At 34.4% G+C, this 25,213-nt stretch overlaps 2 protein-coding genes across 3 annotated transcripts; one reads left to right on the top strand and one right to left on the bottom strand.

Moving 5' to 3' along the window:
• Positions 1 to 6,260: 6,260 nt before the first annotated feature.
• Positions 6,261 to 19,705, bottom strand: LOC100367633 (WD repeat domain phosphoinositide-interacting protein 2-like). 2 transcript variants are annotated; one of them, XM_002739285.3, is made up of 10 exons: positions 19,517 to 19,705; positions 19,313 to 19,398; positions 17,639 to 17,805; positions 16,473 to 16,760; positions 14,411 to 14,481; positions 13,038 to 13,145; positions 11,385 to 11,549; positions 9,733 to 9,840; positions 7,388 to 7,524; positions 6,261 to 6,815 (listed from the first exon to the last, which is right to left on the bottom strand). In XM_002739285.3, the coding sequence occupies exons 1-10, from the start codon at positions 19,585 to 19,587 to the stop codon at positions 6,676 to 6,678; spliced, it is 1,341 nt and encodes a 446-aa protein (XP_002739331.1). In that variant the 5' UTR covers positions 19,588 to 19,705; the 3' UTR covers positions 6,261 to 6,675. The 2 variants fall into 2 exon arrangements, with proteins under 2 accessions (XP_002739331.1, XP_085358596.1); XM_085502470.1 differs by having other exon boundaries at positions 17,639 to 17,799.
• A 7-nt stretch (positions 19,706 to 19,712) lies between these two features.
• LOC100368087 (E3 ubiquitin-protein ligase RNF113A-like) lies at positions 19,713 to 20,916 on the top strand. The gene has a single exon (XM_002739288.3). It carries the CDS (start codon positions 19,769 to 19,771, stop codon positions 20,720 to 20,722), a length of 954 nt encoding a protein of 317 aa, XP_002739334.1. The 5' UTR covers positions 19,713 to 19,768; the 3' UTR covers positions 20,723 to 20,916.
• The last annotated feature ends 4,297 nt before the right edge of the window (positions 20,917 to 25,213 follow it).

The raw sequence follows: 25,213 nt of genomic DNA, 5'->3' as shown, positions 1-25,213 counted from the left end.
AAATTCAAAATCAATTAAATATTCAAATTAGCTCATTAAGTTGAAAGTCAATATTGCGTAGTACACATTTTTAGTCCCCGTTCGGACGGAGTCCGAAAACGGGGATTTATGTTTTGCCCTGTGTGCGTCCGTCTACGCGTCCGTGATCACCTGTATCTCGAACATGCATGGACCGATTATGTTCAAACTTCACTCATACATCACACATTATATGGGACATATGCACATGCATTTTTTTCATGATCCGATTAACGATAGCCGAATAGCGGCCATTTTAAGGCCGAAAATGCATCAAAATCGCACATTTTCACCATTCCGGACCCGGATCTCAGTTATGCATGGACGGATTTCGTTCAAATTTGGTACATACATTAAACATAATAGGACCTTAATGCACGTCATTTTTTTTTACGGGTCAAGTTCGAAATGGCCGACTGGCGGCCATTTTCTTAAAGAATTCAGTTCTGGATCCGTATCCAAGACATGTCTGGATTGATCAAGTTCAAACTTCACACACATGGTGCATCATGTCACAAATAGATATGTGCATTTGTTTCATGATCCGCTTAACAATAGCTGAATGATGGCCATTTTAAGGCCGAAAATGCATTAAAATCACGTATTTTCACAATTCCGGAACCGGATCTCAGCCATGCATGGATGGATTTTGTTCAGATTTAGCACAATGTGTTGTACATATGCAGGTGCATTTCGGTCATGATCTGCTTTGAATGTATATGTCACTCAAATATGAACGGAACGGGGACGTGTCATTGACAATGACTTGTATATTGATAGATCAAGTAAGTCTATACCAACCTTGGTCTCATTTCACAAGATATCAACAAAAAATCATTAAATATGCAAATGAAATATGTTAATTAAATTGTGAAACACGATGTTGCATAGCATATATCATGTATTGACAGATCAAGTAAGTCTATACCAATTTTGGTCTCATTTGGACTATTCACAAGATATCAACAAAAATTGAAAATGTATTAAATATGCAAATGAGCTCATTAATTAAATTGAAACTCAATATTGCATAGCATATATCTTGTATTGACAAATCAAGTCTCTACCAAGTTTGGTCCGATTTGAACTATTAGTTCACAAGATATTAACAAGAATTCAAATTAATAATTAAATGATGAGCTCATTTATTGATTCCTTGAAAAAATAAATCAATGTGCATCTGCACCAGTGGTCGCTCTGTCTTTGTACCAAGTCTCGGCAAAATTGTTCCAGGCATCTCCGAGAAATGGACAAGCCCAAAAAACTGGATTTTACAGAATTTTGATATTCAAAATAGCTGCCTGGCAGCCATATTTTATCAAATCAGGAAATAAATCCATGGGAATATGTATACCTCACTGTGTCCTTTGTATCAGTCGAGGCATCTCTGAGAAATATCAGTGGACAGACAAAAGCCATGATTAACAATCAAATTTGATCATTTCAAAAAAGTAAAACATCTGTGTATGGGTGGTCCCTTTGTCTTTGTAACGGTCAAGCCATCTCTGAGAAATGGCAATGGACACACAAGGACCGAATTTGACTGAATTTTGGCATTAAAAATTACCGCCAGTTGGCCATATTTTATTAAATCAGAAAATAAATTGACGTGCACATGTATGTATGGCTGACCACTATGTCTTTGTACCAAGTTTCAAAAAATATCGGTCCAGCCATTTCTAAGAAATCATTCCGGACAGACTGATGAAGGTGAAACTACAAGCCCCCTCCCGGACTTTGTCCAGGTGGGGGGCTAATAAAAGTTAAAGTAATTAAATTGTAACTAATAAGATGGCAAAATGAATATTTTTTAGCTCATGAATATTAATCAGGCTGGTGAGAACCCTGTGCTTAATTGGCAACCTAACACTAAAGTTAGACCAATCAGAAAGCAGATTGTTTGAGTTTTTTTTCGACTATCAAATTCTGCCTTGTATTTTGACTCAACTGCAGTGATGTGACACAAGCAAACGATTGTGTTCTGTCTTCAATGAAGTGGAAATAACATACCCTCACATAGAAAAACGATCAATATTTGCATTAGGGAGCAAGGTATACAAGTTCATTAACACAAATACATTACACAGCATGGTCAAATCAGTCAGATGTATAAATGGTCCAGAGGTATATAACCATGAGGTGATGTCTGGTGTTTTCAAAAGAGCGAGCACATCTTGTTCCACATGTGGAATCGCCGTACACCAATTAGTCACATTCAAGTAGTTGAAAAGATATTCGGATCAATAAATGATTTGCATTGTAATATTATACTTGCGCATACATGTCATGTGAAATAAAGTAGTTCTATGCATATGATGGCAAACAGGTGTACGCAACATGTTTATCATAACCACCTTGTTGGCGAGAGCTTCACTAATGAAATGATAGCTTGTGATCTTTAATGTTACTATGCATGTTACAATATTCCTCGTAAGTCACGGCATGCAGTGATTTTGTAGTGCATCTTGCCTTGTTAGGAAATTAAAATTCTATATATGAAACGATTAGGCTGCATTTCCAAGAAGTTTTGAAAACTAAGTTCATAGTGTGAAAGTTCCAATAATTTTCACCATTTTACTCGGTTCTAAGCGTCCCACACCAATCTGTTGAATTGGAAAAATGTATAAGGTTACTGTGAGGATACCATGTGGACCTGGACAGCATGTGGTCGATACTGTTCTTTGTGCATACTTTGTGGTATCTTCATAAATAACCTTCAACGATAGCGTACCTATTTTATTGGTCTGTTCAATGGTAGCGAGTTCCACAGTTGACGTGCATCATGAGAAAGCACCAAAACCACCCCATTCAATACTCGTTTGTACGTACAGATAAGTTATCGACAGATCAAAGAGCACAACCAACTGTGGTTTGAATGAGTTCCTAAATATAACATGGGGTGGTTTTGTGGGAATAATTTTTGTTAAATCCTATAATGAACTGGCAACCAATGAAGATACTGTTGGGCCTGGTTTTCCATACATGTGCAGACTTTCTGGAATGTTCCATGATTCTCACAGCTGTATTTTGAGTACCATGTAGATGGTTAAGGCCTATTTCCAGAAAAATAGTCTGGTTCAAAATTTTCCATAAAATTTCCATAAAAAAAAAAGTTGGCCAAATCCCTATTTTTTGCTTTGTTTGCCTAGCAATCGATAGCTAGTCGTATGATAAAGGTACAGCTTTGATTCAAAATGGTGCTAAATCATGTTGTGTTGTGTGTTAAATTCCCGATTTACAAGCTGCAATATGAATAGTAAACTAATCGCATAAGACTATTGCAGAGCATCTGTGTTCAGAGTTTCATTGAGATCCATTTGGTTCTTGAGATACCGCTGAAAAATGGGTAATTATTTCGCATACTAGCACGGATTTCAACCCTCATCTTATTACTTCTATGGATTTCCCCAGAGAACCCCTGTACCAAGTGGAACCATCAGTGGAACAGACTGAGGATAGCTAGTCGTATGATAAAGGTACAGTTTTGATTCAAAATGGTGCCCATTTGTGCATTTCACACATGTCAAAACTCGAAGAATGCTTAGAAAGAACTCTTGTGTGCTGAGGCATATTACCGGTAATAAGTAATTTGAGATTATCCTTTCAAACGAGAAGCTTGACATCTAATATTTATTTATTTGAGATGCGCAACATGAAAACAGTGTGATCCACATTATTGAAGTTTATATTTTAATACAGATTGAGAAAATAAATTTAATTTTAGATCTGAGGTTTTGAGTCTAATTTATTCCAGAGCACATCAACCCCAATTTAAATCTGAATTTTTGGGGATACCAGAAATTGGCTGATAATATACTGTACATGTTTTTCGACATACAACAAATCACATCTATGGATTACCCCAAAGCAATTTGTTCATAATACATATTATGCAAATTAGGTAATCGGTATGCTTTAGTATAATTGAAATGTAGAAAATTGGGTGATTATTATGCATTAAAACTAATTAGGTCTGTGCATAGACCCTCTACTGGAGGGTCTATGGTCTGAGTGATGTTTAATTATCATACAGGCATCGGCTTGACCTAAAGCCTCCATCTGCAAAGTTCCATCAGTCGAACAAACTGTTAAAAAAATGGTGAATCATGCAAATTAGGTAATTAATATGCACAGATTACAACCCAAAACTAATCAAATCTGCACATTAGTCCAAAGCATCAATGTACTAAGTTTCATCAAAAGTGGTTCTTTAGATATCAGTGGAACAGACACTCCAACTGCAAAGATTCTCATTGTGTTCCATTGTGGAGTTGATTCTACCCGTAAGAACCGTTAACCCTCAACCTCAAGTCAAGATCAACAACCACTAATCTACCAGTTTTATCAGTCGATAGACTTGACAAGTTTATGGGATTTTTTCAGTAGTTGTACTAATGCTGTCATGGCTTAAACAAGTAGCCTCTCAGCTGAGATAGCTCTGTTTGCAGTGCACAATTAAAGATATCACAAAATGAACAAATCTGAGAGAGGTCCACCTGTAGTATCTTTATGTATTATATCAAATCAGACTGTTTTTAACAAGAAGTCAAAAATATTATATTCATCAAAATTAGAGAATTGAAGATATCATCATAAAATAAACAAATCTAAGTGGGGTTTACTCAAGGTACATGTACACCAAGTATCAAAGCAAGCAGGCGTGTAGTTTTTAACAAGAAGTCGAAAATATCACTTTTTACCGAAAATGACAAAAATATTCATCAGAATTAAAGATATCATCACGAAATAAACAGATCTGAGAGAGAAGATAATATTTGGTAATCGTAGTCCTAAATAACTAATAAAAATAGCTAGACGTTTCGAGCAATGGCTCTTTATCGATAGCATAGAAGAAAGTGTAATAATGTATAGGTAGAACATAGGAACATAAGAACGCGCATGAACTATAAGTTAGAATCACAAAAAATTCCACAATAGAACAAATAACGCACCTTAGGTAGTGAGCTCAACAAATGAGTTGAACTGTTTGTTAATACCATGGGGTTCTTTAGTTCCAAGGCGGAATATAGTTTCTTCCTCGACACGCCTGAGCTGATTTTCGTTGCCATTGACAACACATACACCAGAAAAAGACATATCTGTAATATTATGTCCACTAGAATTAAAATGAAGTGAAACCGGATAATAATGATTTTTCTGTCTAGTTTGCCGTAGATGCTCAGCAAACCAATCACTCAGTCGACGAATGTAAAGTTTCCCGCATTTAATACATGAAATGCAATATACAACATTCATAGTGATACAACTGAACGGATATTTGACCGCAACATCTCCCTTGGGACCAAATATACGATTAGAGTCTGTAATAAAAGGACAAGTATTACACGGGACAGAACCATATTTCTCAGGGTCTCCCCTTTCACCCGTATGCACCAATAACCTCCTTAAATTAGTGTCACGGCGCCAGGCAGTAGTAGGCATTAGTGGAAACGTAGAACTTGTCTGCTCGCTGGTCTGTAAAATGTGAAAATGTTTGTACATAATGTTTCTAATCCTGACATTTAAAGGATGGTACGTAAGTGCCAAAATTACACGATCCTGATTGTCACGGGAAACCGTAGATCCAATACAATCCGTTCTTGAGCAATGATGTCACTGGGAAAGCATTGGCCAAGGTTGTGTCAATACACAACCTTGGCCAATGCTTTCCCAGTGACATCATTGCTCGTCTAGCTATTTGTGTTGGCCTGAAACCTCTGCAAAGTGATCAAGGTAAATTCATTCATATTGGGTGGGTTGAATTGGTTGTTTTGGTATTAACAAACAGTTCAACTCATTTGTTGAGCTCACTACCTAAGGCACGTTATTTGTTCTATTGTGGAATTTTTTGTGATTCTAACTTATAGTTCATGCGCGTTCTTACGTTCCTATGTTCTACCTGTACGTTATTACACTTGCTTCTATGCTATCGATAAAGCGCCATTGCTCGAAACTTCTAGCTATTTTTAATAGTTATTTCGGACTACGATTACCAAATATTATCTTCTATATATCATATTTATCAGTCCGAGCAGCGTTTATTTATTTATAAACTACTATTAAGATCTGAGAGAGGTCTACATATACACCATGTATTAAAGCAATAAGAATTGTAATTTTCAAGAAGAAGTCGAAAAAGTTGACACCAGACAATCACTCATATGATAAGCTCTGCTCGACAAAGTCGACACCGGAACTGAAAAATACTACAATGGAAAGGGAAATGGATGCAAACACACAACGACATTGAACCTGAAAATTTATTTGTACCTTTACACTTTTGGACAAATTCAAAATGGCATGACATCAACCATAAACACAGTTTTGCATTTACACTAAAATACCACTGCCATAATATACATGTACTAAGCTACAGTACAAAAGAATTCCCACAAATTAGTCGTGCTTCCCCTCCCAATATACATAACTCTGTCACTGCTTGCACCCCCTCCTACCCTTTATGAGAATGTACAAGGTTGCAGTAGTTTCTTGAAACACAATTGCTTGAAAGTGATGGATTGTTTTCCATCATAAAGACTTTAAAATTCAGTCAGACTTGTGATAAAAGCAATAAAAGCGATTGACAAAAAAAACATGAAATTTTGACGCATTTTTATATATCATCTAAAAAGAAATCACTGATATTCTAAGGAGTAATCATGGAACATCGTGAGTCATAGGTGGAAATTCATTGTCGTCATCTAGTTTGAGCATGTCCTGTGTTGGCGTGTTCTCGCGTGCAGCCACCAGAAGATCAGCTGTTGCACATGTGCCTTCATCAAGACCTTCAGTGTAATCTAAAAAGTAAGAAATCTTTGATGAAATAACTGTATTGTGTTGGCCTGAAACCTCTGCAAAGTGATCGAGGTAAATTCATTCATATTGGGTGGGTTGAATTGTTGTGCAAGGCTTGGATTGTGACATGAACTTTCATTGATGTGCAAGAACACATACATAACTGCATAACTATTGCAACCACAAACCCATTCTAAACCAAGAGATTTCTATTGGCTGATGAAATAACATTTTCTAATATTTCATTGATGCCCATGTGATCTGAAGCCATTCATGTGATTGACTCAACTCACACATGTTATAATAAGGGCTAGATGTCATTGAACACTGCATTGTAATTGGCTGGTTCAACTACCATTGAAATTTATAAATATTTATAGTAAAAAAAATGTGTGAATATGTTCATACTAAGTTTAAATCATGTTTTTCAGGACGAAAATGGCCACAAGTATGGGAGGTCAAATGTTATTCAATCAATATGAGTACGGTACTAACAAAATCTAATGACAAAATCTGAGAAATCTGAATGAACGACACCCAAACCATGATATGGAATGATATTTAGCACAAATACCTTCTACAACATTTCTTTCTGTTGTACCTTCTGTCCTATTTCCAGAGGCAGCAGCTGCTGCAAATGTTGGTGGTCCTCCAGGTTTAGTAAATGTCTTATCAGTTTCTCTAACTTCACAACTCATATCACCAATCAACCTAGAAGGCAGTATATGTTGTTTACATTGCATATCGGTAATCAGTTTGGGTGCTCTGCAGTGATTGAAATATTTGATGGTCTGAATATGCACTCTAAGATCATACCTATAGCTGTATTGGGGTCTTTGGATTATTATGTGATGGTTAGAATTTACGGGAATTATGTATCAAACATTCAATTTCAGCTACCCAGACAATTGTTGAATTTCCTTCACTAACACTATTTTTATATTTTCAAATATGTGCTAAACACTTTTGTCCCACAATTCACAAAGATTCACCTGACTGTGTTTCTTTGGTCCTCAGTATTTCAAACAAGCAGCCTATCGGCTGAGATAGCTCCGCTGTTAGCAATGCACATTTCAATTAAAGAACTGAAGACATCATTAGAAAATGAACAATATGAATAGTATCAAAGCAATCGGACTTACAGTTTTTAACAAGAAGTCGAAAATATCACTTTTTACCAAAAATTACAAAAATATTCACCAAAATAAATTAATTAGAGAATTGAAGATATCATCACAAAACGAACAAATCTGAGAGAGGTCCACATGTAGTACCTATATATGTAATATCAAAGCAATCGGACTTACAGTTTTCAACAAGAAGTCGAAAATATCACTTTTTACCAAAAATGACAAAAATATTCACCAAAATTAGAGAATTGAAGATATCATCACAAAATGAACAAATCTGAGAGAGGTCCACATGTAGTACCTATATATGTAATATCAAAGCAATTGGACTTGCGGTTTTTAACAAGAAGTCAAAAATATCACTTTTTACCAAAAATGACAAAAATATTCACCAAAATTAGAGAATTGAAGATATCATCACGAAATAAACAAATCTGAGAGAGGTCCACATGTAGTACCTATATATGTAGTATCAAAGCAATTGGACTTGCGGTTTTTAACAAGAAGTCGAAAATATCACTTTTCACCAAAAATGACAAAAATATTCACCAAAATTAGAGAATTAAAGATATCATTACAAAATGAACAAATCTGAGAGAGGTCCACATGTAGTACCTATATATGTAATATCAAAGCATTTGCACTTGCGGTTTTTAACAAGAAGTCGAAAATATCAGTTTTTACCAAAAATGACAAAAATATTCACCAAAATTAGAGAATTAAAGATATCATTACAAAATGAACAAAACTGAGAGAGGTCCACATGTAGTACCTATATATGTAATATCAAAGCAATTGCACTTGCGGTTTTTAACAAGAAGTCGAAAATATCAGTTTTTACCAAAAATGACAAAAATATTCACCAAAATTAGAGAATTGAAGATATCATCACGAAATGAACAAATCTGAGAGAGGTCCACATGTAGTACCTATATATGTAGTATCAAAGCAATTGCACTTGCGGTTTTTAACAAGAAGTCGAAAATATCAGTTTTTACCAAAAATGACAAAAATATTCACCAAAATTAGAGAATTAAAGATATCAACATGAAATGAACAAACCTAAGAGAGGTCTACCCAAGGTACATATACACCAAGTATCAAAGCATTTAGGCTTGTAGTTTTCAAGAAGAAGTCGAAAAAGTAAAACATTGACACGGACGACGAACGACGACGGACAATCACTCATATGATAAGCTCCGCTCGACAAAGTCGACAGCGGAGCTAAAAAGGGCAAACAAATTCCTGAATATTTCCCACTATTTGTATATACTATTGAATACTATCACATATAATCCTGAGATCCCAACAAAGCTGTCGGAGTGATTTTGAAATGTAACTTTGAAAGGTGTTTGTTCAATGTACATGTAAGCATACCAGGCACACATTCATCATGTAATATCATGTCGACAAATTATTGAAATGGAAAATTTATCATTATATAATGATAACTTGGATGATGAAAATTTTGTCAGATTCCTCCTTAAAATTTATTTGTGTTACAATTTCATATTTAGGTTGACATCGTTCTTGGGTTCTACCTTAAAGTTTGTATTAAAGTGTCTTCTATATTATAAGAAAAGCCCTTGACACATGAAGTCAGTTGGAAAGACACATGGTTTCTGCCGAATTGAACAGACGTTGAACTGAGAATTGCAGTCATCTTTGAAAGATGTCTAAATGCACATACACTATAGGCTAAAATCCACAAGATGCATGGTTATATTTTATTTTCTGATGTGAAGATGACAAGCGAGAATATAGTATGGAGGGGAATAAATGTACATACCTATGTTGTTTGAGTAGTGTACAGTCACCACCTTCTGCTGGATCTAAATTATAGATATAGAGGTAACCATCTTGTGACGCTACCAACACACGGGGCAATTTCTGTATCCTGCCAGAGACAATGAAATGCAATCAATACAATGTGCACAGATGCTCATCTTCAATTAAGGCTATACCAAAACTTGTTATTGTACAACTGAATTCTTCCTGTTTAATAGTGGAAGTAGCTCCACTCCTTGAATTCCATGGAATAACACCATACTCATAATTGTAAAATAAAATTTCAAGATTACAAAACAAACTGCTGACAAACAATTCATTAGTAAAAAAATAAATTATGATAAGTATACTACAACACATGATTGAATCGGGAGCGAAAGATATACCAAGGTGTACGATATGCATTATATCAATCTAGTTAAACAAATCTAGTAATGAAAATTAATTAATATACTTGATCTTTAAACAATCTAGCATACAATATTTGGGTTCGTGTGCACTTCTGTGACAGACAATAGAGCATGTATACGAACGGCTTTAATGCCACCTTTAACGGCCCAATTCACTTGCCCTGGGCAAGTGTGAATTGGAGGTGTGACTATGCTAATGAGTGTTGTTAATCACTTGCATAGCCTATGACGCACCCTGTTTCAGCGGTCCAACATCACGTGACTTTGATTGACAGTAGTTAATTATTCCAGATTAGTAGCGTGTCCCTTTCCCCGGTTTGAGTTTTTGACTTTTATCCGCCAAAATCTCAGCTCGTACACTATTTATTGTCATAAATACTACATACAGTCACTGCTGTGATATTCATAGTCACATGCATCCACTTTGGCATGACATAATCGACCTGTAAGTTCGAGAAAACGCGCTATTACCGGGGCTTGGCTGGAGCTGTTTACTACAGCGTGACAAGCAAGGAAATAATCCCTATTGTTTAGGACCGTATTTATAGTATACCTGGGCCTTTAAGTAGAGAATCATAGATTTCATGAAATTAACAAATCTCAAAAAGAATGACCATGATTTGATTATCACCTAATATTACTTGGTTGAGAACTGGTTAAGAGTGATGGCATGTGCTAGTATCAAACTGAAGGTGAGTGAATAATACAGCCCATAACGCCAAAAGTTATCAACCAGGTCTACGAATATGAGTGACATCAGAAAATAACCTTTTTATCACGTGACCAACTGGTTGAGTATCAAAATTGTATTTTTACAGAATTATGCTAATATGAATCATATGCAAATTAGGCATGATGTCCAAATGCATCAGTACACACGCATTCACAGTTACGACTGACAATTGAAAATCTGCAGAAATATACTGTAAAATACTTTATTTTTTTTGGAACTTTTATTCTTAACTATTTTCGCTAAAGGGGAAAATAAAATCCAACTAATATGCTTTTTTGCCCATAGCTTACATTCAACTCATCAAAAATCAGTGAAAATAACATTCATACAAAGGTTTCTTCAGCGAAAATTCCAGCTAAAATAAAGTATTTTACAGTAACCCATTCATCACTATTTTAAATTACAGTTGGTATTACCGGAGACAGGAAATAATGAGTATACGTATATAATAAAACAAAATCACATATATATTTACATTGCAAGGACACACAAAATACCACATATACTTACGTTGCAAGAGCGCATATATTCTTGAGTCCAGCAAAGGGTAATTTGACTATCGCAAAGGCTCTACCTTGATTGAAGACATCAGTCACCTGTGACGGCAGATAACTAGCTGATGACATTAAAGCTTTGCTGACATAACCCATCCAACTTGCTGGTTCCTCATTAGGTCTGAAAAATAAAACAAGTAAAATGTATGTGTCTCAGGGATTGAAGTGAAGATCATAAATCAGGTCGTTTGTTTCGCCGGTAAGTGAAAGAAAACTACAAGGGGGGCTATTGAGTAGGGCAAAAGTTACAAACTTATGATGAAAATAGACAGTAAAATTTCAGAATTTTAGTTAAGATCTTGCACAATATTTTATACACAAATCAAAAACTACATGAAATTAATCTACAAAAATATTCCACTTTACTATGTACACACTGCCATGAGCAACCGAAACGTATTTTATGATTCTTATTACACAGAGTCCCTCTGGAAAGATATTCTGTTCTGGTGGGGTAATTCACTCAAAAAACAGACACCACCAAGTAGATTGTGCAGGATAATTTCTGATCCAAATGAAACATTATCCCATAATTATTTTATTTGTTTGCTTGTAAGAAGACACATATATTTCTGTAAAATGAAAGAGAAAAAGCCAAATTTTGTAAACGAATTCATGAGTGTGAAAATTACATTGCAAAAGAAGCTAAGACAAGTAAGATGGTATTGCACCTTAAGAAGTGTGCCCTATACTGCTATATCTGAAATAACTTTATTGTAAAACAACTATACAGATATAATTCAGAATACTAAGTACCAAATAAAAAATACCATCTAAATATATTAGTACCAAGCTACAGTGGAGTACACAGTGTTATTATTTAATTGAAGAGTAAACAGGTTTATAATAGTGTGTTTGTATTATGTTTACACATAGCTCCTTAGTGCAGGCCAAGAGGTCATATACCTTAGCACGTACTGAGAAAACATGCATGAACACTTAGCACGTCTAAGAAATGCCAAGTACGGATTAAATTTGGACTGTCCCAATCCAGATCCTTATCATGGGCTGATTAAGTGTGTGAATGTTTATTTGGAAGATTTACTATTATATTCATAACTATTCATTTCGATGTCATTTCTGACATGACAATCATCCCAAGCACATCTAGAGATATTGTTCTTGAGGAAAAATGAACAATGTTGAGACTACTACTATTACTTTTTGTTGCGACTACAAACTACACTTTCTAAATTTGTTTTAGTATTGTTTTATAAACATACAACTAATATGTATACCTGCCTGATTACTCTACTGAGTAATCTTAATAGAAATGACGTTTTGTATATTCTTAACAAGTTTGGGCATTCATTAGCCCATACTAACGACTGTCTCCCGTGGATGAACACAATTTATCAAGTCTGATATGCAAACATATGAGATTAGCTTAAATCTTAGCCCGTACTTCATATAGCGTGAACCCTACTAGTACTATGTGTCCTCTCATTTTTTTAAAGTTAGTCAACTACTGTTTTTTTAAGACGTGAATCTATTTTTATACACAATGTAGTAACATGGTGGTAGACACATCAGAAAAAATGAGGCTGAAATGTACATGCTGGTACACCAACGACTGTTTGCCATGCCATGACATTGCCAGTATACTTACTTGTCCCTTGGAGTCTCCAATTTAAATATATGTACTGTCTCTGTATTGCTTGAAGCTGATAGGAACACGGAATCAGCGCTAAAAGCTAAAGAACTAATACTAACACATCTGAAAAATGAGAAAAACAAATTTAATTAGAGCAATTATATCTTATCTTACTAGACTGAAAGCTCATAATAGGCGAAAAGCTCATAATAGGTTTATTTTTAGTGGATTTTATGTTGCAAGGATATATATTATATTCAAAAATGAACATCCAGTTACCTTGACCTCTTTTTTTTTTTATAGTTATAAACAAAACACAAACTAAAAACAATTTAATGTCCATTTTTGAGTACCGATAGTTCTAACATATGTTGTTTTTATTTATTCAGTATTCAAAAAGGAGGTCACTATTCAGTTTTAATGACAATTTAAGCTGGGCAATAATTTCCACTTCACTTCATGAGTTTTACTGAAAACTGTCCTCCATTTTGGTAACCATTGGTTTAATATTCACTTTGTTTTAATTTATCGCAATTACGGAAATGAAGTAAAATAAAAACCCAGCTAAAAATGAATCCCTATACAGTATTTCAGATTGAGGTTATGTGTAGTACAGAACATAATGGAAACCACTTCATTTTTACAAGACAATAAGTTTTGAGAGTCAGGTAAACCACCAAATTTTGAAGCAGTGAAAGTTTTATCACAGACCTTAGCCAATAGAGTTATCTTAATATCTCAATGAAACCATAGACTTTAGAATAGGCAGCAAGTCAGCACATTTAAGAAAATTGGTGTCAAGGTATCACATCATGAATATTGATAGCAGTGACACTCAGGGAACAGGGGTGCAGCGCCCTCATGCCATGGCCATGCGCCCCTTACCCTGGGGAGCAGATCCTCTGGCAAACATAAAATTCTGATTGATCAAGGATCACATGTAGCCACAGTCTTCAACTGTGACCTGTCTGATAGTAATTTTGGCCTCAAGGACAAGGAAGCCATAGAATGCACCATTTTAACTAAGAATTATCAAAAACTCCACACCCTGGTAGGGTGAACCCTATCTCCCCACTTGGTGGCGCCGCTGAATTGCAGTGCTCCCTCTTGCAGTTTTTTTCTAGAAAAACCCCTGGTGATACTTGAACAGCTTACATTCATCAGTCATTTTGAATAAAAACAATTTACAAATGTATGTACAGATGTATCCTAAGTAGTATTACATGTATGTATGTTCAAAGTAAAGCTGGTAAAGGCATGTTACCGGTAGATACATATCTCCGAAAAAAATCTGCCGTTTTGAATCTGACAGTCTATATATGTACCAAGTTTAAACAAAAACAGTCACAAAAAAACACATCAAGAATCAAGAGGTGAAGCTTGATTACCTTTTCATTCCTCTTCTAAATTCAAATAATTTTTGTCCTTCTGGAATGCAGAAAACTCTGATTACTGTACCCTATTTGAAACAAAACATAGTGAACATCTTATTTCCATATACAATTGTGCCAACATGCTGTAATTTCCTTTACTTTTTTAGTCAGGAATTTTTTTTTTTACAGCAATAAGCTTTGCTTTGGGATCTTGAACACCTTGTATGTCAAAATCAACTTTTTGTTACCTTTCACAAAAATAAAACTGCATGAATATATTTACATTTTTTTGAAATTTTTGCTAAAAACATATACATGTAGTTCAAGAAACAATATATTCATTTTTGCCAAAATTAAAACATTTAAAAATTAAAAACATATAGTTCAAAAAACAATATATTCATTTCTGCCAAAATTATTAAAGTAATTATAAACAAGCAGCCTGTCGGCTGAGATAGCTCCGCTGTTAGCAATGCACATGGCAATTAAAGAACAGAAGATATCATTGGAAAATGAACAAATCTGAGAGAGGTCCAAATGTACCAAAAATTACAAAAATATTCATCAAAATTAGAGAATTAAAGATATCATCATGAATCAACAAATCTGAGAGAGGTCCACGTGTAGTACCTATATATGTAATATCAAAGCAATTGGACTTGAGGTTTTTAACAAGAAGTTGAAAATATCACTTTTTACCAAAAATTACAAAAATATTCACCAAAATTAGAGAATTGAAGATATCATTATGAAATGAACAAATCTGAGAGAGGTCCACATGTAGTACCTATATATGTAATATCAAAGCAATTGGACTTGCGATTTTCAACAAGAAGTCGAAAGTATCACTTTTTACCAAAAATATTCACCAAAATTAGAGAATTAATGATATCATTACAAAATGAACAAATCTGAGAGAGGTCCACATGTAGTACCTATATATGTAATATCAAAGCAATTGGACTTGCGGTTTTTAACAAGAAGTTGAAAATATCACTTTTTACCAAAAATGACAAAAATATTCACCAAAATTAGAGAATTAAAGATATCATTATGAAATGAACAAATCTGAGAGAGGTCCACATGTAGTAAATATATATGTAATATCAAAGCAATTGGACTTGCGGTTTTCAACAAGAAGTCGAAAGTATCACTTTTTACCAAAAATATTCACCAAAATTAGAGAATTAATGATATCATTACAAAATGAACAAATCTGAGAGAGGTCCACATGTAGTACCTATATATGTAATTATCAAAGCAATTGGACTTGCGGTTTTTAGCAAGAAGTTGAAAATATCACTTTTTACCAAAAATGACAAAAATATTCACCAAAATTAGAGAATTGCAGATATCTTCATGAAATGAACAAATCTGAGAGAGGTCTACCCAAGGTACATATACACCAAGTATCAAAGCATTCAGGCTTGTAGTTTTCAAGAAGAAGTCGAAAAAGTAAAACATTGACACGCACGACAACGGACAATCACTCATACGATAAGCTCCGCTCGACAGTCGACAGCGGAGCTAAAAAGTACATAAAACTGTGAAATATCTTACACAAATTAAAAAATTCTGGCAGGAACAAAAATAGCATTCAAAGGGTTGAGACAGCATTATGAAATTTCATTCTCATGAATTTCGTCATATCACAAAACTTTAGACAGTTTAGAGTGTTGCATGTAGATTTACAAAACAGTGGAATATACATGTAGTTACAACAAGTCTCAGAAGTATATGGGAGCAAGTTAGATAACTAGCTCACTAATTCGACAATCAATTTACTTATGACTAAAGCAGATGACCTACAATTTGAATATTACTTTTCATTCTGTCACTATCAAATGCTAGTCATTTATAAAAAACAATATTTTAAATAAGTTTATGAGGTTTTATACAACTGAAGAGTATGCAAAATTGATTGAGTTAGTCAAATCTGCTTGGTCAAAACCAAAATTATCAGCGATTTAGTGAGCAAGTTTGCTGCACCAATACTTCTCACACTTGCTGTAAATACTGACAGGGGTATACAGACATTATATAAGTGACGTACGTAAACCTAAAATTATAAACATACCTTTTCAGAAGCTGTAGCAAGTTTAGTGGCAGTGGGATTAAACATCAAAGCCGCTAGAGGACTATCATGGGCAGGAATCATATTGACTGCTCGTAAATTCACAGAGTCGAATATCTGGACTTCACCAATTTGACTGCTACCCGGATACGCCAGATAGCAATTGTCATTGTTAATTGACAATGCACATAGTCCAATCGGATTGGGTGGTGTATCGCGTATCGTATGTAGAACTTTCATGTCTCGTATGTTGTGTATGTAAAGACTTTCCTCCAATGCCACAATCAATCTCTGTAAGCGGAAACAGTTTAGAAATTCAAGTGCTACTGTCCTTGTGCAGTGCACTTTCAAATATTATATATATTTATTTTACATGCATAGTATGGTATACATCGCATGGGAACACAATGTGGCACTTTAAACTACTAAATGTACACAAATTTGAAGTTACTGTAAATCGCTTTACTTTTTTCGAGAGATCAACGTTTGTGACACACACAAAGAAAGGCAATGATTTTGTAGCAGTGAACATTTCTTTAGTATCCATAAAACATCAAGTCACAGTCACTAACAAGAAATTTTGTCCCCATGAATCATATCACGAAAATTAAATGACACATAAAGTTATAGTTTGCATGCTTTACAAATGTTTAAAATACAATCAGTTAAAAATGGAGCCAAGAGAGATTTTAAAGACTAAGGTAATTATACATGAGAAATTACAACATATCACAATATGATAGTAACAACAACTTCTAACATTACCATAAAATACTTTAAATTATTAGATACATTAATTTCCTATAAACAGCACAATTCTAATTTATCTTTAAGTTTTTATAATATTTTTATACTTTTAAATTTAGGGCAAATGTAACTTCCACAACGGCTGAGAGGAAGGGTAAGCAGATACTGCCAGTACTCTGAGAAAATAACCACCTTTTAAAAACGTTACCAATAAAAAATTAAACATCAATTTATGGAAGATGATTTCAAATTTTCCATTGTATCTTCTCCCTGTTTGTCAAGAGTGGTATTTGGCTAAGAAAACTATGAAGTATTAACTAGTCAATGACCAGCTAGATTCTGCATAGGTACTATGACAAATGGGAGATCACCTTGCTATGAATGAGGACAGTATTTTATATCAGATATGGCATTTTACTTACCAATCGGTTGAGTCGAACTGCCAATATAGTGTTGGGATAGCTGTAGTTGCATATCTCTGTTCCTTTCTTGAAGTGACATACTTTCAATTTTCTAGGTGATGACAGACTTACCATAGCAACTAAACTACTGGAGAATAACCGTTCCACAATGCAAATGTCTTCTGTTTCTAGATAAAAAAAGAACAATAATTATACAGAATCAGGAAGAAAAAACAACCACTGAACGCGATCGAAGAACACTATTCGAATAAATAGACCCTTGACAACAAAGGTGAAAATTATGCATGTATAGTATTTTTTTTAAAAAAAACAAGAAAAATACATAATAGTGCAAAATAACAGAAAACTGATTAAAACAACGGAACAATTTAAACTCAGCTGGGATAAATTAGTCATCGAGAAAGGATGACATACAAAACTTAAAATCCCTGTAGAAGACAGACTATGTAAACATTACACACAGTATAAAAAATGACATTTAATGCAGTGTAAATTTCACACTCGGCAAAAAAATATTATCTTCAATACTATAAATATCATTAGTACAAATTTGTAAAAATAACTAAAGAATTTACTTGAGCAAAATTGAAAGAGACATTATCATTGCAATCCTTGCATATCAAAATACAGGTAGATAGTAGTAATAAATTAACACAGTTGAGTTATGCAAAGTTTTAAACTATTTTCATTTGATTTTAAAAATTAGAAATGTCACACGTGCTGTATGGTTGTAATAAAGTTCTCAATCTTACTTGTATATTATTTACTATCAAGCATATAAACTACATGTACGTAGAAAGACCGCTTTAATTTTACACAAAAACTTGTTGTGAGTCTGGGATCATCAATTTTATTTTCATCCCTAAGGTAGTTGGTTAGCATTGAAACTTAGCTCGGTATTGCCAAATTTCCTTGACATCTACCTATTACATTATACTGCTGCTCACAAACTTCAGATGAAAAAATCTGGTCATCAAACTAATTTTCTCACAAAAAATGAGAATTTTCGAGTATTTACCTTTGGTTTTATAATAAAAAGACTTTGTCATAACTCAAAATTATCAAACTAAAAAAGCTCCTAGATATTAAAATTAAACAATCTACAGTAATAATATGCAATATCAATGATTAAAATTATGTTAATTAAAAAAATAATACCATAAATAGGACTAGTTTATTTTATGATACTGTGGAAGGATTTATTTTTACTGCTATTTAATTTCACTTTTTCAATATTTGATCACACTCACTGGGTTTTAAATGCTTATTGATTTCCAATGAATCAATAAGTTGTATTTGCAATTTTCTGTGTTCACATGGATTAATAAATTCACAAATACAAATGATTTCACATATATGCATCAGCTGAATGAAAATAACGAAATTAAAATCCAGTGAATAATTAATGAGTCTGCCGTATATAGGACAACAATAGGGCAGTAAATAGGACCATTGTTGTGCTCTGTTATGGTGCAGTTTTTGGGCAATTTATTGATGGCAGTCAGATAAGACACGTTAAAATGATACAAACTACACCTTATTACGGCGAACTGCTAATAAATTAAAGCAATATCGGGTATTGACAAAACCGCTCTTGAACCATACGCTGACAAATAAAATCAGCTGACACAACAAGAAGTCTATGAATTTATATGACGATCGTCATTCACTCACCATTGTGTTCGTAAATTGCTTCTAACTTGTCCACAGAGCCAAGAGAGAAAAGCCTACACCCAGATTTAGCACCGACTGCTAGTGACCTATTAAATAAAACATATTAGCAAGTTCCATTTAAATGCAGTCGAATTTCCTATGTTGATTAAAATACATAAACAACAGATAGATTGTGACAATTTTGTCAATGACATCATCACTTACGTGCAATCTTGGTTGACATTTACGAATAGCAAATTCGCATTTGCCTCCCCTGCGTGGCTTGCGAGGTTCATGGAGACTATTGGTTTCCTCTCCTACCACTGACCCTCACATATATGCATACATAAACGGAAAATTTATCAAAATTCTGCTACCCTCTTACTTATTACGGTGACAACAATGGCTAGCCACGCATGCGTATGATGAAATTTCAGTAGAGGGCGCACTATTGAACGATTTCATACGATTTCAAATATGGCAGCTGCTGGTAGTTCACCTGTTTGTTCCTTCTCTTTCAAAAAATCTAAACGAAAACAGGTCGCCCGAATACGGAAGACGAGCGATAGTGAAGAAGGTGAAATTGAAGATGAAGAAAAAAATGCCGTTTTACGACGAGATAAAAGAAAAGATGTCGCTAACCCGATGATACAGAAGACCAAACGTCTGCGAGAAAAGGACAAGGTAGAGTACAGCGACAGTGACGACGAGAAAGACACGATCGCAGTGTCGTACAAGTCTTCTAAAACCGCAAAACCCGAAGGTCCCGACGACAGGGGAGCTACATCTATCGTTGAAGTTGACACCGAGAAGGAGAGAGATGCAAGAGCAATATTTGAAAGAAGCCAACAGCTACAAGAAGAATTGAAAGGCAAGGAAGATGACAAAATTTATCGAGGTATTCATAACTATGCTAGCTACATTGAAAAGAAAGACACAGCACAGGGTAATGCAGGTAGTGGACACGTAAGGAAAGGTCCCATTAGGGCACCGGACAATCTCAGAGTAACCACGAGGTGGGACTATGCCCCAGATATATGCAAAGATTATAAAGAAACTGGGTTTTGTGGTTTTGGTGACAGTTGTAAATTCTTACACGATAGATCCGACTATAAACATGGTTGGCAGTTGGAACGTGAATGTGATGATGGCGAATACAACGAGGAAGACTCGCATAGATACGAGATAAACAGTAGTGATGATGACGATTTTCCTTTCAAATGCTTTCTCTGCAGAAAATCTTTCAAAAATCCTATTGTCACGAAATGCAAACATTATTTTTGTGAGAAATGTGCCCTGAATCATTATCGAAAATCTCAAAGATGTTACGTCTGTGGAACACAGACAATGGGTGTGTTCAATCCAGCGAAAGAATTAATTTCAAAGTTGAAGAAGATGAAAGATGAAGATGATGGTTCAGATGTGGAATGAGCCGTTGTCGCTGAAATCATGTGATGGTTACTAGTATGTAGTCCGAAAATATTCACTGCTGTGGAACAATTTATTTATGATAAAATATAGCCTGTTGAAGTGCCACTGTCATTGAAGCGATAGTGAAAAAGGTGAAATTGAAGATGAAGAAAAAAAATGCTGTTAAGATTAAAGAAAAGATGTAGTGGCAAAAATCTGTAGTGTTGAATCTGTAACTTTTGTATTGAACTATGTTATAATGTATGGTGTGTGGTGCTTGTGATGTAGGTAAAGACCAACCAGAAAACAGGTATACAGCGACAACAGATGACAACAGTGGTGTTATAAAACGTGGTGGTTGGTTCAACCTTTCATATGCATACAATCAGGGTCCCATATGTAGCATTGTCTAAACAATATAAATTTTTCTTTCAAAATGGTGGAAGATCTCAACAAATCAAGGTGGTGCATCGAACAATTGGTAATTGAGCCAACACTGATTAGTGCTGTTGGTAAAAAGAAGTTCATAAATCAAGGCCTCCGTGGTTACTAAATAAGCTACATTATTAAGAAATATTAAACATTAGAATTATTGGTATGTTAAGGAAAAAACAAATTTCAAGATGTTGTATGGAAATGATATTCTCATGTGAATGCACTGTGACCTTGTTCACATGTTGAACTTGCACTCTGAGATCATTCCTAAAGCGTTGTTGTGGTCTTGGTAGTATTATGTAAAATATTTCATAGTACATAACATATTTTGTGCACAAATTCAGCCTGTCACTGATTTTGCATAATTATGTCAAGACCCCAATGGGAATTTATGAATTACCTCACAGTAACTTTAAATAACAGCCATGATTCTGGCCTGTATTTGGTTCGCTACAGCCAAAATACTAGCAGGTCATAGGTTTTGAGAAATTGTTATTGAATTGAATTGAAAACATTATTTGGTTAATAAAATGGCATTTACCACTCCTGCATCATTATATCAGTTTTTTCCTGAAAGTGTATACATATATGTTTTATTGGTCTTTGTTCAAACAAGTCAAGAAAACAGGGACTTGTAAATTGACTTAATCTTGGACACGCCTTCATCTGACTAGCCCCCATGATTTTTACAGTCCACATGTAGTAGGTATATGAAGTGGTCGTCGCCCCACTAATGCGCGAGATATGGGTCTTGTATAAACAAAGATTTGGCATTTAAAGCAATTGGTATCCATATATCTTGAGTACCATCCTCAGATTTCGATGAAACCTCATGTATTTTGGGGGCTAATCCACAGCTGCCAATAATTTAAGGTTGAAGTCTGTGCATGTTAAATTACCTAATTACATAAATTAGAACATCTTCAGATTAAATTATACTTGGCGCAGAGGTGCTTGGGAATAAATCAGACAGCAAACCAGGAATGTATACAATCGGATGTATTCCTTTTACTTTAATACAAGTTTTCTTTTAGTATTGTATGCAAATTTCCAATTTGGAAATATGGATAAATTACAAAACCATTGTTTCCATGGAAACGAGTTCGAGCACTCCTCCAATATTTGTATTAAGAATTTGTAGTGCTTTCAAATTTTAGTATTTTAACCGTGACAATATCATAGGAGATGAAAGAAAAGGTATATAAGAAAACGCCCGCCCTCATTGTTATGATTTTTTCCGTCTAAACACATTTTAAAAAGTAGATTAACAATTGGTCCATCTGTTCGGCTCGCCTGAACATATCAAGTGGATATACAATATACAGGTTTCATCTTACATAAATACTACCGTCCATATATGTATATATATATATTGAGAAAAGTCTCATACTTTTGAGGGTATTCAATGTGTGGTGATCGGGCGTTGACATTTTGTAATTTGTAGCAATTGTCCTCGGCATAAAATTTGCGTACCCAGATGGCTAAGAATAGCTGCGAGTCCTTTTTTTTAGTAGAAATTCGTTCACAGTGTATTCCAGGATTAATATCTGGCATCTGAAATATGAAAGTTTTTATTTGTGGGGAGATTCTTCCTATTTAAAATTTTAGTACTGCATCGTCGTGTATCCGTGGAGTAACAATTATTTTGCATACCAATAATACAGACTGATAATAATGAGAGGTGTTATACGTTACATCACATGCAAGAGAGGCACATCTTACGACCTGCTTGCTAACACATTGTCATTGTGACTTTTTATCTATGCTTCCGAGACATTTTGAAAAAAACGATTGGTCACAGTATTTGTTTGCTTATTTCAAAGAATCGCTTGAAATTCTGAAATAACATATGACATCATACAAATACATGACACAGCCTGTCGACAAATTAGGTCTCAATTGAATGTATGAGTTACATAACTGTTAAACTTTTAGCCAATAAATTATTAATGAATTGAAACCGGTAGCGTTACATGTATCCGATAGATACCTTTGTGTGAACACCAACAAATAGTTTGAATTTAATTTTCTACCACATGATTCACACAGTACATTCATTCGATTGCTCAGTGCAGATGAAAGTGAAATTATTAAAAAGGTTTCACTGTGTATTTACAAATCCTTTCAAGAAAGAATAAATAATTGATACTTTTGAATTTTATTATTAGTCTTAGTTTTATTATTATTAAACTTATTATTAGTAGTAAAAATGTTAACACAATACATTTTACTTTTATACTTAACATTATAATATTTTTTGAATGACACACATTCATTCACTGACGGATTCAAAATTGGGGGAACCTAGTTCTTGTAATCTGGTTGAAGCACAAATCATAGTTTATCTATTAGTAGGTGAAGCGAGATGCTGATTCGTTCGAGTTACGAACACCGAGTTACAAAAATGACCACGCCCATATTTTAGAAACCATGCCCACTTTTGCGAAATTATTGTAACTCGAAAGTTAACAGAACTTCGAGTTACGGGCAACTTACTTTTTTGTTTTTGTTTAACGTTCAAATTTGGTAACTCGAATTTTAATTGACAGTTCACAGAACTTTGAGTTACGGGTAACCATGGGGATACATAATACGTTAGACAAAACAACAAATCAATTATTGCCCGTAACTCAAAGTTTGCTTTACTGTTAATTAAAGTTACTAATTACTAATTACAAGTTACTAAATGTGGACGTTCAATATCGAGTTATAATTTGGGCGTGGTTTCCCAAAATTAGTCGAGTTTTCTAAAATATGGGCGTGGTCATTTTTGTAACTCGATGTCCGTAACTCGAACAATTCAGCATCTCAGATGAAGCAAGGAAACTGCATTAAATTGCCACAATGATGCTATTATGACAGGAAGGTGGCCTCACTTCCCTGCCACGTAGTTCCAAACATGTACTATGGTTTCTGTGGCAAAATCGCACTATTATATATCACACAAAATTAATCAATAGTGAAATTTAAAGTCTCGAACTATCGGTGGAACTATAACAAACTCAATTGTTTGTGTTTAAAATTAGTATTCTCAAATGTGGAGCATCTCTCTCAGAATAAGATAAAAACATGAATTGTTTACTTTTTTTTGCTAACAAAGTACCAATAATGATATCAGCTTACCATTACAAACTGTTACGTTTGAAATATCAATATTCCTGTGTTCATTGCAAAGCAGTGAGCTTTATTGCAATATTCAGTCTGTTAGTGAGTTGCTTTTTCGTTCACAGTAAAAATTATAACGCTTTTTGCTTTAAAATGACATATAAAATAATATTGCTCTCAAAACAACATTTTCGCCAATGTGACAGTGGATCTATTGTCACAGTGTAAAAATGTCATTTTGAATCCTATAAGTGCTGTATGTTGTAGTTTCAATGAAATATTCAACCAACGAATTGAAATATGTTTGGTGAATGTACTATAATTATACTGGGCGGCAACATTTAACCAATCAAATTCACTTTTACGTTCATGACATATGCAAATAGAACCAACAATTTTTAGTTTAGAAATTGTTACGTTAACACAAGTCAAAATGTAAATATTATCAATTCGACAACAAATCCATGTTAAATCTGATATGCTATGAAGCGTAGTTGATTGTAGGCTCCATTCTGTACTTTCCCTCGGGCGTATACCAACTGATGTATGTATTTCATGAAAACAGGCGTACCAGTCTTGCAGGTAGTTTAACCATACCGGCCTATAGTTTTGTTATGCATATTATACGCATATGTGTAGATAAATGAGAAAACCATGTGATCATAACATTGAACCTGAATGGCTCTGATTGAAATTTCTTTACTCATTTTTGGGAGAGGGCATTTCCTTCAAGTTGGTGGGATCTTCAAGTTGTCAGCAGTATCTGTAAAACCAGAGTCTCCGAGGCATTTCTATCAATTTCTGATGGTTGTGGGGCAAGTGGGTCGTATATGCCCCCGAAGTCTGAGAATACATATTTTTATATTACTCATTTGTTTTTCTTATTTTACAAAGGAACAGACCGAGTAAAATTCTGGATCCGCCCAGAGAGCATATTTCGAAATAAATAGCTAAGGATCAATGGCATTACGC

This window comes from Saccoglossus kowalevskii, chromosome 8 (assembly GCF_978046115.1).
Source record: "Saccoglossus kowalevskii chromosome 8, keSacKowa6.1, whole genome shotgun sequence".
Lineage (NCBI taxonomy): Eukaryota > Metazoa > Hemichordata > Enteropneusta > Harrimaniidae > Saccoglossus > Saccoglossus kowalevskii.
Note: the sequence above shows the minus strand (reverse complement) of the source record. Positions and strands in the feature narration are given on the sequence as shown.